The 13317-nt window shown below is 40.9% G+C and overlaps 1 protein-coding gene across 2 annotated transcripts in view; it reads right to left on the bottom strand.

The window, feature by feature from the left end:
- Nucleotides 1-13317, bottom strand: part of FER1L6 (fer-1 like family member 6) — a 214850-nt gene that overhangs the window by 172200 nt on the left and 29333 nt on the right. The window contains exon 2 of one of the 2 annotated variants that reach the window (XM_009213548.4): nucleotides 1406-1444. The exons of the other annotated variant lie outside the window; for it this stretch is intronic. Coding sequence (XP_009211812.3) covers nucleotides 1406-1444 — 39 coding nt within the window. The remainder of the gene's footprint in view (nucleotides 1-1405; nucleotides 1445-13317) is intronic. 2 annotated transcript variants of the gene reach the window in all.

Here is a 13317-nt window from a genome sequence, read left to right as displayed (position 1 = left end):
AGGGAAGCCAGTGCCTGAGGCATTGGGGCATGGCTGAAGATGCTGTCATGGGCCGGGGAAAAGGAAGAGATGTCCCACCTCATAAAGACAGGCACCCCTGCCCTTCTGAAGCCAAGAGCTCTGAACCCTGCTGCCCATTGGAGTCACCTAAGGAAGTTTACAAAAGTACTGATGTCTCAAACCAACTTCAGAGATTTTTAGTTACTCTAGGGCAGACCCAGTGTTGAGAAGCAGTGGTCTAGGCACAGCTCAGGCCTCCTGAAGAGTAAGTCAAATAAACTTCCAGGAATGCCCAAAGGATTTACAACCAGCGTGGCCCTCTTGGGTGGGCTGATGTTAGTATCACAAACACACAAGGTTGTTTGCCTGAAACTGTGAGTCAGTCATCAAGGGCACACCCAGCATGACTCCCAGCATGAAAAGGTTTCTTGATGAAAATTGATTTCTTCTCCACAGCCTTGTGTCATCAAGCAGTAAGAGGAGGCATGGCTCACCAGCCCAGAACGATCTGCCACTGGCAGATCAGGCGGTAGAAAATGAACCCGTTACACAGGGCTCAACTCGGGCACCTGCCTGAATTCATTGTTAGCTCTAGAATTTGGGGTTGGATACTTAACTCAGATGCATATTTCTTCCCGTGTGACACAAGGACATTTCTTACCCAATTCACAGGGTGATATTAAAATAGAAAACAGTGTTTGTCAAGTGTAAAGTATGCTACAAAGTGTCACAATATTGATAACAAGGAAATGTAAGTTTGAACTTTTGTTTTGTTTTGTTTTTGTTTTTTGAGACAGAGTCTCGCTCTGTCGCCCAGGCTGGAGTGCAGTGGCGTGACCTCAGCTCACTGCAAGCTCCGCCTCCCAGGTTCACACCATGCTCCTGCCTCAGTCTCCTGAGTAGCTGGGACTACAGGCACACATCGCCACACCCAGCTAATTTTTTGTATTTTTAGTAGAGACGGGGTTTCACTGTGTTAGCCAGGATGGTCTCGATCTCCTGACCTTGTGATCTGCCCACCTGGGCCTCCGAGTTTAAAATATTTTTACACCTGTATAAAGCACTCGCTATGTGCCAGGAACATCATTTTACACACATTGTCTCCTAGGATCTCCACAGCATGCCATGAGGAAGATGATATTATTACGCTTTCTGACAAATGAGGGGCTTTCAGGGGTTTCCAGACAATGTATTGAGATCAACCATCAAATCAGGAAGACTTACCTGGTAAGTCACTAAGGCAGCTGCCACCACATCCCTGACCTCCTCTACTCTGTAGAGAATTCCAGCATGAGAACCCTCCCACTTCACAAAAAGTATGGGGCTTTCTGGTTTAGGATCATAATATCTTCCCAGGGTCATCCCCAAGAAAAGGCAAGAGGTACACAGGAACCCCCATACCAACCTGGTCTCCTCAGGGTGAAAGCTACTGCGACTCCGATATCTGTATCCAAACAATAAGAGCATTAAATGAGGTATGTGTTAGATTTGCTCAGCACATTCAGGTGGCATCACTCAGTGTTTAACCATAGGGCCTGCACTGCAGGGAGGCAGCCAGCCTGGCACAAGAAAGGGGGACTGGACTGCTTGAGTGTGGGTCTCGTGCAGGCCATTTTCTAACTATGTCACTGGAGCTGGCCCTGGGACCTCTCTGAGCTCCAGGCTCCTCTTCGTTCCTCTTGTTCGGGAAGTGGCCATAAGGTTAGTTCTGCTTTTTCTCACTGGGATGTTACATACATGACCTTACTGATCCCTCATGCTGAACTAGTAAAAGCTCTACACATAGCTAATTTAATGTCATGTCCATGGCTCGGCAGAGCCAGGATTAGAAAATTGCTTGCAGCCAGAGTTGCCATGTGTTCTCCCACTTGTGTCACCAGATTCCCCTTCTGCAATCACCTTCTCCACCTTCACTGCAGAATGGAGGCAGCTCAGGCCAAATGGCCAAACACTACGTTACTTGTGTCAACAGCATGCCCAGTACTGGCCCATGCTGCTCTCTTCTCTACCTAAGAGGACTCAGGATGCAGGTTACCCGTGCACCTCACCTTCCAAACCCAAAACCATAATACCCAGTATGGGGCGGGGGATGGGGGGGACTTCAGCTGAGAATTTATTTATGTGAAATCATTACAAACTTTAAAAACTATATCTATATATTTGATGAGTTCTTTTCATCCAAAGAATAAATTTGTATATAATGAGGTCTATCTTAAAAACAAAACAAAATCACAAAATTTTTCCACCATTCAAAGGTTATCTAAAGAGCCTTTGGGTAAAGTCCCAGTAGCCTGCTGGGAAATACCTTCTTGAGGATGCTCTAACTGGGTCCTCATCTTTCTAAGACTGGGATATATTCATTAACGGCAAACCACTACACATAGAAGCGGCTGTGTTGCAGAATTCAATAGAAATTGTTAAAATATAAAACCATGTGACACCCTGCCTTGCCATGCCTCTCTAAGTTCTCTCTTTCCATGATCTTCTTATCAAAACTTACTTATTCAATGTTCTATTTCGTTAAGGCAATGATACCCCAACTTTGGCTACACATCTAATCCATATGGGGGTAGCTTTCTAAAACTGCCCCACACTTGACCAGATCCCATCCCCAAGAGTATGATTTCACTGGTCAGTGATGGGACCAAGGCTCAGTGGTTTTTAAGCTCCCCTGGTGATTCTAATGTGCAACAGGTTTACAAACCCTTGTGGTTTAGTAGACAGTACCGATGAGCTATCCTCTCAAAGAGAAACCTAAAGGAAATTTAAAAGAATTTCTTAATCAAAAGGAATGATTAAATGTATTAAATTCAGAACCTTTAGTAGATACATTTGGGTACACTGCACTTTACAATCCACCTCCACTTCCTTTCCACTCAACCTCAACCCCTGCAATTAGCCCACAAAATTGGCTACCTTCTCTACTTATATGCAGGATTAGCTCAGCCTTGGAGGAACAGAATGCTCAGGTTCAGGAGAAAAACAACAATCCTCTTCTGGATCAAAAATGTCTCAAGCAAGGCTAATGGCCTGAATGGATGGGCCCTGGCTCCCAGTCTCACGGGAAGCAGTTCATTCTTGCCTAATGTGTTTTGAAATCCTTTATCTCGTTGTGATAGTAGGTGGATGTTTCTGTGTTAGCCCCTCATTTTGTACATTATAGTCTCCTCAACCACTATAATGAGCTTCAAATATCACAACTCAACAGTGATCGAGAATCTTAATATTTCACCTGCAAGAGTCAGCTGCGTCTAGGAAATATACCTCCAAGGATGCTAATTAATTTCTCTTCCTGTGGCTTCTCTGAACCAAGAATGACTCAGGAATAATTCAGAGCCCCACTGTGTAAAGCCCATCCCCATTAAGCCAGCCTCTCGTAGCCCTTCAGAGAAATTTGCTAAGTGTTCAAGGGCAAAATGGCAAGAGAGCAAGGCTGTAGGACTGCCCCAGGAAAATGGAGGCCTTCTTCTTGCATGCTTCCTGCCCACGCTGGGGCATGCCAACAATGCCCACGATAGAAAGAATCCTCCAAGGGTTGGGGCATCTTTTTCAGCCTGGGGTCACTGGCCTCCATCTTCTCCTGCTCCTCACCCTCTACAGCTAAGCATCAGCACATCACACATGATGGGGCTGTTTAAAGTGCAAGGAAAATAGAAAAACAAATATTGGCAAGTCAACAATGCAGTACAGATAGGACTACTAGATGCCCCCACTGCAGCCTAAAACTTCCTCTTGCCTGGGCCCCTAACAAAATGGTTCGTCTTTCCTATTCCATCTTCTTTATATCCAGGTGAATTAAAGCCCTACTCTTCACTCTCCTAAACATCAAGAAATCAACCTTTAAGCCAAAAATAGACTACAGACCACTTCTCAGCACTTGGAATAAGCAGATCTTTCTCCCTTTGTCCCAGCATAAGTGAATCTTCAAACTCCCATCTTTTTTAGGCTTTCTGCTTTTTCTTTACTCCCCAAACCTTCTTCCTCCCATATATTGCTTGATTATCTTTTGGTGGAATTATTAGAATTTGGCATTAGGTTTACATTCATCACTTGGGAAGGGTTAAGGTCCAAAGCTCTTATTCCCATATGGTCTTTCTTCCTTTGGGTCTACCTGCCCACAGAACATTTGTATTCTACTTTCTGCTCTGCTGTGCAAGTGGAAGTAACCACTGAGCAGGGCTTCTCCTCCCTGCAGCTGAGTGGGCAAGTCCATCTGATTCAGAGGGAAGTATTCGAAAATCAATCTGGACTCTAGTCCAAGCAGCTTCCTCAAATTGAGCTTCACCAGCAATTGAGGTAATATTTTGATCCTTAGTGGATGTCTGGGTTTCCTTCTCAATTGGTTTTGAACGTCTAGGGTAAAGAGAAGGGTATGGTTATAACCTCAGGAACACCAATACACTGACTAATAACAGATTTTATTACAAATGGGAATCATTAAACTTCCTAAACTTACTAAGAGAGGATCTATGAAATTCCTCTGAACCTCATTTTTTTTTTGATGCTGTGGACATTGGAAATAGGAGAATGGGTACTATGTTAAACTAAATTAAACTACTACCTTTGCTGCAGGATTGTCAGAGCCTTGTACACTGTGACTCTCCAAGAGGATGCTGTTGTATTCAGACTTTTCCAAATGGATTTGAGCACCACAACTTTATCATTAAACATCTATTAATATCTTCAAGAACACTACTTAGTAGTGCAGAGTAGGAGAATCCTGACAACTTTCAGTGTTCTTTTTTCTTTTGAAGCTTTCCTGAGATGAGCAATGATCAAGGATGACTGGGGAAATGGAGAAACTCAGGACATCTCTCCCATGCATTCCCTCCTGTGTGTCCACAAGGCTCCTGGTGCTAGTTCAAACTTCACTGTTCTGTTCTGCTTCTGTTCTCTCCCTCCTGAAACCTACTCTCTATTCCACAGCCATCTTTGCAAATCAGAAGAACAGAGAATTTTCTGAATCTCACAAACAATATTTACAAAAGTCCTTGAGTCAGTATCAATACCAATATCATAAAATATCATATCATATCATATCAGTACACAATGTAAATTGTCCTCTGATATTAAAAAAAAAGGAGACAGGATGCCTGCTACTTCCCTTCTATTTAACATTGCACTGGAGGCCCTGACCAACTCAATAGTGTCTGTCTAGTTGAATTAGTAACTGAATTTAGCAGGATACCTGGAATCTCTGGGACACATTTAAAGCAGTGTGTAGAGGGAAATTTATAGCACTAAATGCCCACAACAGAAAGCTGCAAAGATCTAAAATTGACACTCTAACATCACAATTAAAAGAACTAGAGAAGCAAGAGCAAACACATTCAAAAGCTAGCAGAAGGCAAGAAATAACTAAGATCAGAGCAGAACTGAAGGAGATAGAGACATAAAACACCCTCCAAAAAATCAATGAATCCAGGAGCTGGTTTTTTGAAAAGATCAACAAAATTGATAGACTGCTAGCAAGACTAATAAAGAAGAAAAGAGAGAAGGATCAAATAGACACAATAAAAAATGATAAAGGGGATATCACCACCGACCCCACAGAAATACAAACTACCATCAGAGAATACTACAAACACCTCTACGCAAATAAACTAGAAAATCTAGAAGAAATGTGTAAATTCCTGGACCCATACACCCTCCCAAGACTAAACCAGGAAGAAGTTGAATCCCTGAAGAGACCAATAATAGGCTCTGAAATTGAGGCAATAATTACTAGCCTACCAACTAAAAAAGTCCAGGACCAGGCAGATTCACAGCTGAATTCTACCAGAGGTACAAGGAGGAGCTGGTACCATTCCTTCTGAAACTATTCCAATGGATAGAAAAAGAGGGAATCCTCCCTAACTCATTTTATGAGGCCAACATCATCCTGATACCAAAGCCTGGCAGAGACACAACAACAAAAAAAGAGAATTTTAGACCAATATCCCTGATGAACATCGATGCAAAAATCCTCAATAAAATACTGGCAAACTGAATCCAGCAGCACATCAAAAAGCTTATCCACCATGATCAAGTGGGCTTCATTCCTGGGATGCAAGGCTGGTTCAACATACACAAATCAATAAATGTAATCCAGCATATAAACAGAACCAAAGACAAAAACCACATGATTATCTCAATAGATGCAGAAAAGGCCTTCGACAAAATTCAACAGCCTTTCATGCTAAAAACTCTCAATAAATTAGGTATTAATGGGACATATCTCAAAATAATAAGAGCTATTTATGGCAAACTCACAGCCAATATCATACTGAATGGGCAAAAACTGGAAGCATTCCCTTTGAAAACTGGCACAACACAGGGATGCCCTCTCTCACCATTCCTATTCAACATAGTGTTGGAAGTTCTGGCCAGGGCCATCAGGCAGGAGAAAGAAATAAAGGATATTCAATTCGGAAAAGAGGAAGTCAAATTGTCCCTGTTTGCAGATGACATGATTGTATATTTAGAAAACCCCATTGTCTCAGTACAAAATCTCCTTAAGCTGATAAGCAACTTCAGCAAAGTCTCAGGATACAAAATTAATGTGCAAAAATCACAAGCATTCCTATACACCAATAATAGACAAACAGAGAACCAAACCATGAGTGAACTCCCATTCATAACTGCTTCAAAGAGAATAAAATACCTAGGAATCCAACTTACAAGGGATGTAAAGGACCTCTTCAAGGAGAACTACAAACCACTGCTCAGTGAAATAAAAGAGGACACAAAACAAATGGAAGAACATACCATGCTCATGGATAGGAAGAATCAATATCGTGAAAATGGCCATACTGCCCAAGGTTATTTATAGATTCAATGCCATCCCCATCAAGCTACCAATGACTTCCTTCACAGAATTGGAAAAAACTGCTTTAAAGTTCATATGGACCCAAAAAAGAGCCCACATTGCCAAGACAATCCTAAGTCAAAAGAAAAAAGCTGGAAGGATCATGCTACCTGACTTCAAACTATACTACAAGGCTACAGTAACCAAAAGAGCATGGTACTAGTACCAAAACAGAGATATAGACCAATGGAACAGAACAGAGCCTTCAGAAATAATACCACACATCTACAGCCAACTGATCTTTGACAAACCTGACAAAAACAAGAAATGGGGAAAGGATTCCTTGTTTAATACATGGTGCTGGGAAAACTGGCTAGCCATAGATAGAAAGCTGAAACTGGATCCCTTCCTTGAAAAATTAACCAAGATGGATTATTAAAGACTTAAATGTTAGACCTAAACCATAAAACCTCTAGGAAGAAAACTCCAGGCAATGCCATTCAGGCATGGGCAAGGACTTTACCCAAACACCAAAAGCAATGGCAACAAAGCCAAAATTGACAAATGGGATCTAATTAAATTCAAAGAGCTTTCATGCTAGCAAAGAAGGAAACTACCATCAGAGTGAACAGGCAACCTACAGAATGGGAGAGAAAATTTGTGAAATCTACTCATCTGACAAAGGGCTAATATCCAGAATCTACAAAGAACTCCAAACAAATTTCATTTGTGAAAACAACCCCATCAAAAGGAAGGATACATGAACAGACACTCTCAAAAGACATTTATGTAGCCAAATACATGAAAAATGCTCTATCATCACTAGTTATCAGAGAAAGAAATCAAAACCACAATGAGATACCATCTCACACCAGTTAGAATGGCAATCATTAAAAGTCAGGAAACAAATATGCTGGAGAGGATGTGGAGAAATAGGAACACTTTTACACTGTTGGTGGGACTGTGAACCAGTTCAACCATTGTGAAGCAGTGTGGTGATTCCTCAAGGATCTAGAACTAGAAATACCATTTGATCCACTATTCCATTACTGGGTATGCACCAAAGGATTATAAATCATGCTGCTATAAAGACACATGCACACATATGTTTGTTGTGGCAATAATTCACAATAGCAAAACTTGAACTAACCCAAATGTCCATCAATGATAGACTGGATTAAGAAAATGTGGCACATATACAACATGGAATACTATGTTTCATAAAAAGACACAATGTCCTTTGTAGGATGGATGAAGCTGAAACCATCATTCTCAGCAAACTATCGCAAGGACAAAACCAAACACCAGATACCCTCACTCTCTGTGTGGAACTGAACAAGAGAACACTTGGTCATTGGTGAAGGGAACATCACACACCAGGGTCTGTCATGGGTGTGGGAGGGGGGGATGTAACATTGAGATATACCCAATGTAAAATGACGAAAGTTAATGGCAGTGACGCCTAACATGGCACATGTATACATATGCAACAAACCTGCACGTTGCACACATGTACCCTAGAACTTAAAGTATAATAATAAAAAAAGTCAATTGTACCTTTTATACCAAAAACAAAGAATTATAAATCAAAATTGGAAATAAAAGATTTTATAATAGCATCAAAATTCAAAAACTCAGGAATAAGTCTAAGAAATACAAATAAGACCTATACTCTGGAAATTACATAATAAGATGAATGAATGAATATTCTATGCTTGTAGATTGGAAACTGCAATGTTAGAAAGAGGTCAAACTTCCCCAGTTTGATTTGGAGATTATTTACTATATTTGCTTTGTAAAAATTTTCAATTCATACACTTAGGATTTGTGAGTATGGCTTTTTATGTTTATATGTTATGCTTCAAGATTTAATTTTTAAAAAGAATAGATTTTCAGACTGAACGCCCTGGCTTTGAGAATCAGTTTAGCCACATGCTAATTATGCAACCTTGAGTAAATCCTTAACCTCGCTGTGCCTCAGTTTCTTCATTTGTAAAATGGAGGATGAGTTATGTCTCTCTTACAGGACGATCAAGGATATCAAATGAGATAATAGAGACAACATACTGTTTGTAAACACTAAAGTGTTACATCCTACACATGTTAATTAAATTTAAAAACCAACTCAACCTACTATGAATGTCTCTTAGGGTTCTCCACACTATAGCCTCAGTTCACCAACGCAGCACTTGACCTTCAAACCCTGTACTCCAGTCTGATGGACAGCTCCTCCTAAACTCATCACACTCTCTTGTCCATGAACCATTGCTCACCATGGGCCTTCCATTGAAGGCGACTTCTCCAATCTCTACATAGCAATACCCAAATCTTTCTCCTAGGCCCAGCTCAACTGCCTCCTTTGATGTGATATGTTCTCCAATTTTGCAATGGAGCAACAAGTCACTCATTCCTCTGGACTCCGCTAGCACTTTGTTCTTATCTCTGTTATATACTTATCATGTGGATCATTACAGTTACTTGAAAAAACAACCTTCTCCTTTATTAGATGCTGAGCTTTTGAAGGCAACAGTCATGCCTAGTTTACATATGCACCCTCAGTATCTAGCACCATGCCTGGCACATAGCAGGGCCCAATGAATGTTAGATTATGGATAGATGAATGGACAGATGGAGTCTGCAGATAGAAAGCTCCACAAGAATTCAATGGAAGTTCTTTGGTCCTATTTAAAAATGTATCACATAACAAAAAAAGAGTTAAAATCATTCCAAGTCTGAGAACACAGGCAGAAGATAATAATCCTAATATTAATCTTGGAAATGAGGAGAAAAAGGAAATTATTCACTCTGGGGCCTGAAAAACAATTTGTACTCTGTTAACAGAGCAGCAGCTCTGGCTGTCACCCAGCCTCAGTCTCCATCCGTTTTTTAAAATCATTTCCTTTTCTAATGCAACCTCCTTTTTTCTTTCTCTTCATCATACCTACTTTTTTTTTTGAGACTGAGTCTTGCTCTGTCGCCCATGCCGAAGTGCAGTGGTGGGATCTGGGCTCACTGCAACCTCCACCTCCCAGGTTCAAGTGATTCTCCTGCCTCAGCCCCACAAGTAGCTAGGACTACAGGTGCGTGCCACCACACCCGGCTAAAACTTTTTGTATTTTTAGTAGAGACAGGGTTTCAACATGTTAGCCAGGATGGTCTCTATCTCCTGACCTGGTGATCTGCCTTCCTTGACCTCCCAAAGTGCTGAGATTAGAGGCGTGAGCCACCGCACTCAGCCCCTAGATACCTTTTATTGGTTGGCTATTTCTCTACAACCAGTCCCTTATGGTCATTCAAAAAAAGTACACAGAGCCTTATTGCGTTCCAGGCACTGCACTAGGCCCTGCCATTTTGGTCAAGAAGAGATGAAATAATAAAGTCATTTCTATGTCTGACTTTGTGCAGAATGACTACAGAAAAAAAGGTTGAGTTCAAGTAGGAGTTGGAAAACATTCAGTTGTTTGAATTGGGAAGGATTCTAATAATAAAGTCCAGGTGCCTCCACCAAGGGTTCAGATGTGGGAGGAAGAGAGGGAAGACTGAGTATGTAACCAGGAGGCCCAGTGTGGCTACCACCACTCCTCTCATACCTGAGGGGATCCATTTTTATGTTTTACATATTAAGGAGTTTGAATAATATGTGTATAAACTTAAGTTTGAAAGTTTGAAAACCACCAATCAAAACCAACCTGTTCAGCCTAGGCACGGTGGCTCACACCTGTAATCCCAGCACATTGGGAGGCCAAGGCAGGAAGATCACTTGAGGTCAGGAGTTCAAGACCAGCCTGGCCAACATGGCGAAACCCTGTCTCTACTGAAAATACAAAAACATTTAGCTGGGTCTGGTGGTGTATGCCTACAATCCCAGCTAATGAGGAGGCTGAGGCAGGAGAATCACTTGAACCCAGGAGGCAGAGGTTGCAGTGAGCCAAGATCGCCCCACTGCATTCCAGCTTGTGCGACAAAGTGAGACTCCATCTCAAAAACAAACAAACAAAACAAACAAACTAACTAACTAACCTGTTCATTAAACAGATAGCAAAATTGAGGTCCAGTCTAGAGAAAAGAAAGAACCAGTTCAAGGTCATAAAATCTGTTCATTGAAGAGCTAGTACTTCTGGATGTTCCCTTATCCTGTGTTTAGCCACTAGGAATGCTAAGACCTGAGCAAGCATCAACCCCCCTACAATGCTTCCTCTCTAAACCTAAGCCAGGTGACCTGTGATAACAGATACACTTTGAATCCCATTCAGTCAAAAACTGACTTTTTTTCCAATAGAGTTTTACTTCAGAACTCCTATACATTACATAAAATGTTCCAAGGGGTTAAAAGTGATAGTCGAATTATTTTTCTGTATATACTAAAGATGTATGAAAGGAAGTTCATATCTATTAAAAGCAAAAGCAGTTCAATGTTGAAAATGAATGACTATGTTATTTTAAATGTGACCTGCAAAGGATCTGACTTTCTTTGCATGTTTAAGTTCTTTAATAGCTTCTATAACCAAGAGGAGGAAAAATTTACTTTACTCAAGCTGATTAGTTCCAAGAATAAAAGCTTTAATTAGCACAGTCAAATGAAGCTCTCTAAATCAGTTAAAACTTGCAATATAATGAGGCAACTCAATGCAATTGCTCACAAACAGCTTCCAATCATCCATACCTCAGACATGACTTTTAAAAAGTCTCCACCAGAAATTTATTGCTTCAGTTTTCATTGATGTCCTGCATAGAAAAAAATAACCCTGAAGGCTCATCTGTCAACCCATGCAATCAAACATCACTTTGAAGGCATTTTGGAGAGGCTTTATAAAACAACTTATCTTCAGTGAGCCTTTTGTGTGAGATTTACAGGGCCCCCACAACAACAGAATCCCATCGAACCTTCTCTCCCTCTCTGCACCAAGGTTCTGCTCAGGTTCTTTATAAATTACTTTTGCAGAGGCTGAAGTTGGAGCCTCTTGAACAGGGGGAGGAGCTCAGTCCTGTCAATTTCTCCAGGAGTCACTATCCTTGAGATTTCAGCCTCAGCTCAGGGTCAAGATGTAATGATTCCCAAACACACAGGAGCTTCCCAGTCCAGTCCTCTCAATCTCAACTTGGAAACACGAAAGGAGGTCTAAAGTCATGCCTGGTCTCAGGCCTTGAACTCAGGGAACACAATAAAGATTTGCTACTGAAGATGATAAACTCACCAACTGCACAAACAACGAGGAAAGCTTCATTGATCCCCAATCTATGATGGGAGCAAAATCAGAAATGGAGAAATCCATATATTGAACTTACACATAAACGTGATGCAACACTTCCCGTACCTGCTTAAAAGCTCAGCTTACAGAGAGACATGCGTCACACATGTAAAACAAGGAGAAGGACGGAGCCAAGACCCTGAGTAGATAAATTGTGCCTACAGGTCCTATTCATACAACGCTTTACACTCCTCCAAGCACTCTGCCATATATGGAACTCTAGCAGTATTTTCACAGAATGCTGGGTAAGACACAGGCCCAGGTCTGGTTACCCTCTACCTCATATAGTGTGTGTGACCCAGAGCAAAATGCATAACTTCTCTATGCTTGTACTTCCTCATCTGTAAGATGGGTATCAACTAGTACCTACCTCATAGAGTGCTAAGGATCGAGAGTGTGTGTATGTGTGTGTGTGTGTGTCTGTGCGTGTGTATCACTTAGCTCCTGGCATATGAAAGAAAATAGTTACTATTCTTATTTGAAGACAAGAAAACAGGCTCTGAGAGGTTAGACAACTTGCTCAAAGTTACCCAGTTATGAATTGGCCAAGCTGAGGGCAGAGCTGGGTCTTCTTGTTACTGACTGAATGCTTCTCCTTCTACACCACACTGGGGTTGAGCCAATATACAGTTGTTCGTTATATATTTGATAATAAAATGGATGACTATGTGTGTTATATATTAAATATATAATATATAATAATAAGATGAATATGTTTGTTAAATATATCTAAATAATATATTCATTCTTTTTATTATCATTATTCAAGTTGCTCTGGAACAGTCATCATAGCTACCATTCACTGAACATGTAGAATGAGCCATGCATTGGGCTAAAGGCTCTATATACCTTTTTTTCCACTTAATCCTTCCATCAGCCATCTGAATGGGGCGTTTAATCTCTTTTTCAGATAAGGAAATTGTAGTCTAAAAGGTTAAGTAAACTGCCTAAGGTCTCAAGGCTTCAGTAAAAGCATGACCTGTCAGATCTCTCTTCTGTGTTACCTCCCAGATATCAATCACAGCCACCATTTTTCAAGCACCTAGTCAGAGCTTAATCCTTCCATCAGCCATCTGAATGGGGTGTTTAATCTCTTTTTCAGATAAGGAAATTGTCTTCTAAAAGGTTAAGTAAACTGCCTAAGGTCTCAAGGCTTCAGTAAAAGCGTGACCTGTCAGATCTCTCTTCTGTGTTACCTCCCAGATATCCATCACAGCCACCATTTTTCAAGCACCACCATTTTTCTTTTTTTTTTTTTTTTTTTTTTTTTTTTTTTTTTTT

The sequence above is a fragment of the Papio anubis genome, chromosome 8, assembly GCF_008728515.1.
Source record: "Papio anubis isolate 15944 chromosome 8, Panubis1.0, whole genome shotgun sequence".
Lineage (NCBI taxonomy): Eukaryota > Metazoa > Chordata > Mammalia > Primates > Cercopithecidae > Papio > Papio anubis.
The sequence above is the reverse complement of the archived record's forward strand: the minus strand, read 5'-3'. Positions and strand labels throughout refer to the sequence as shown.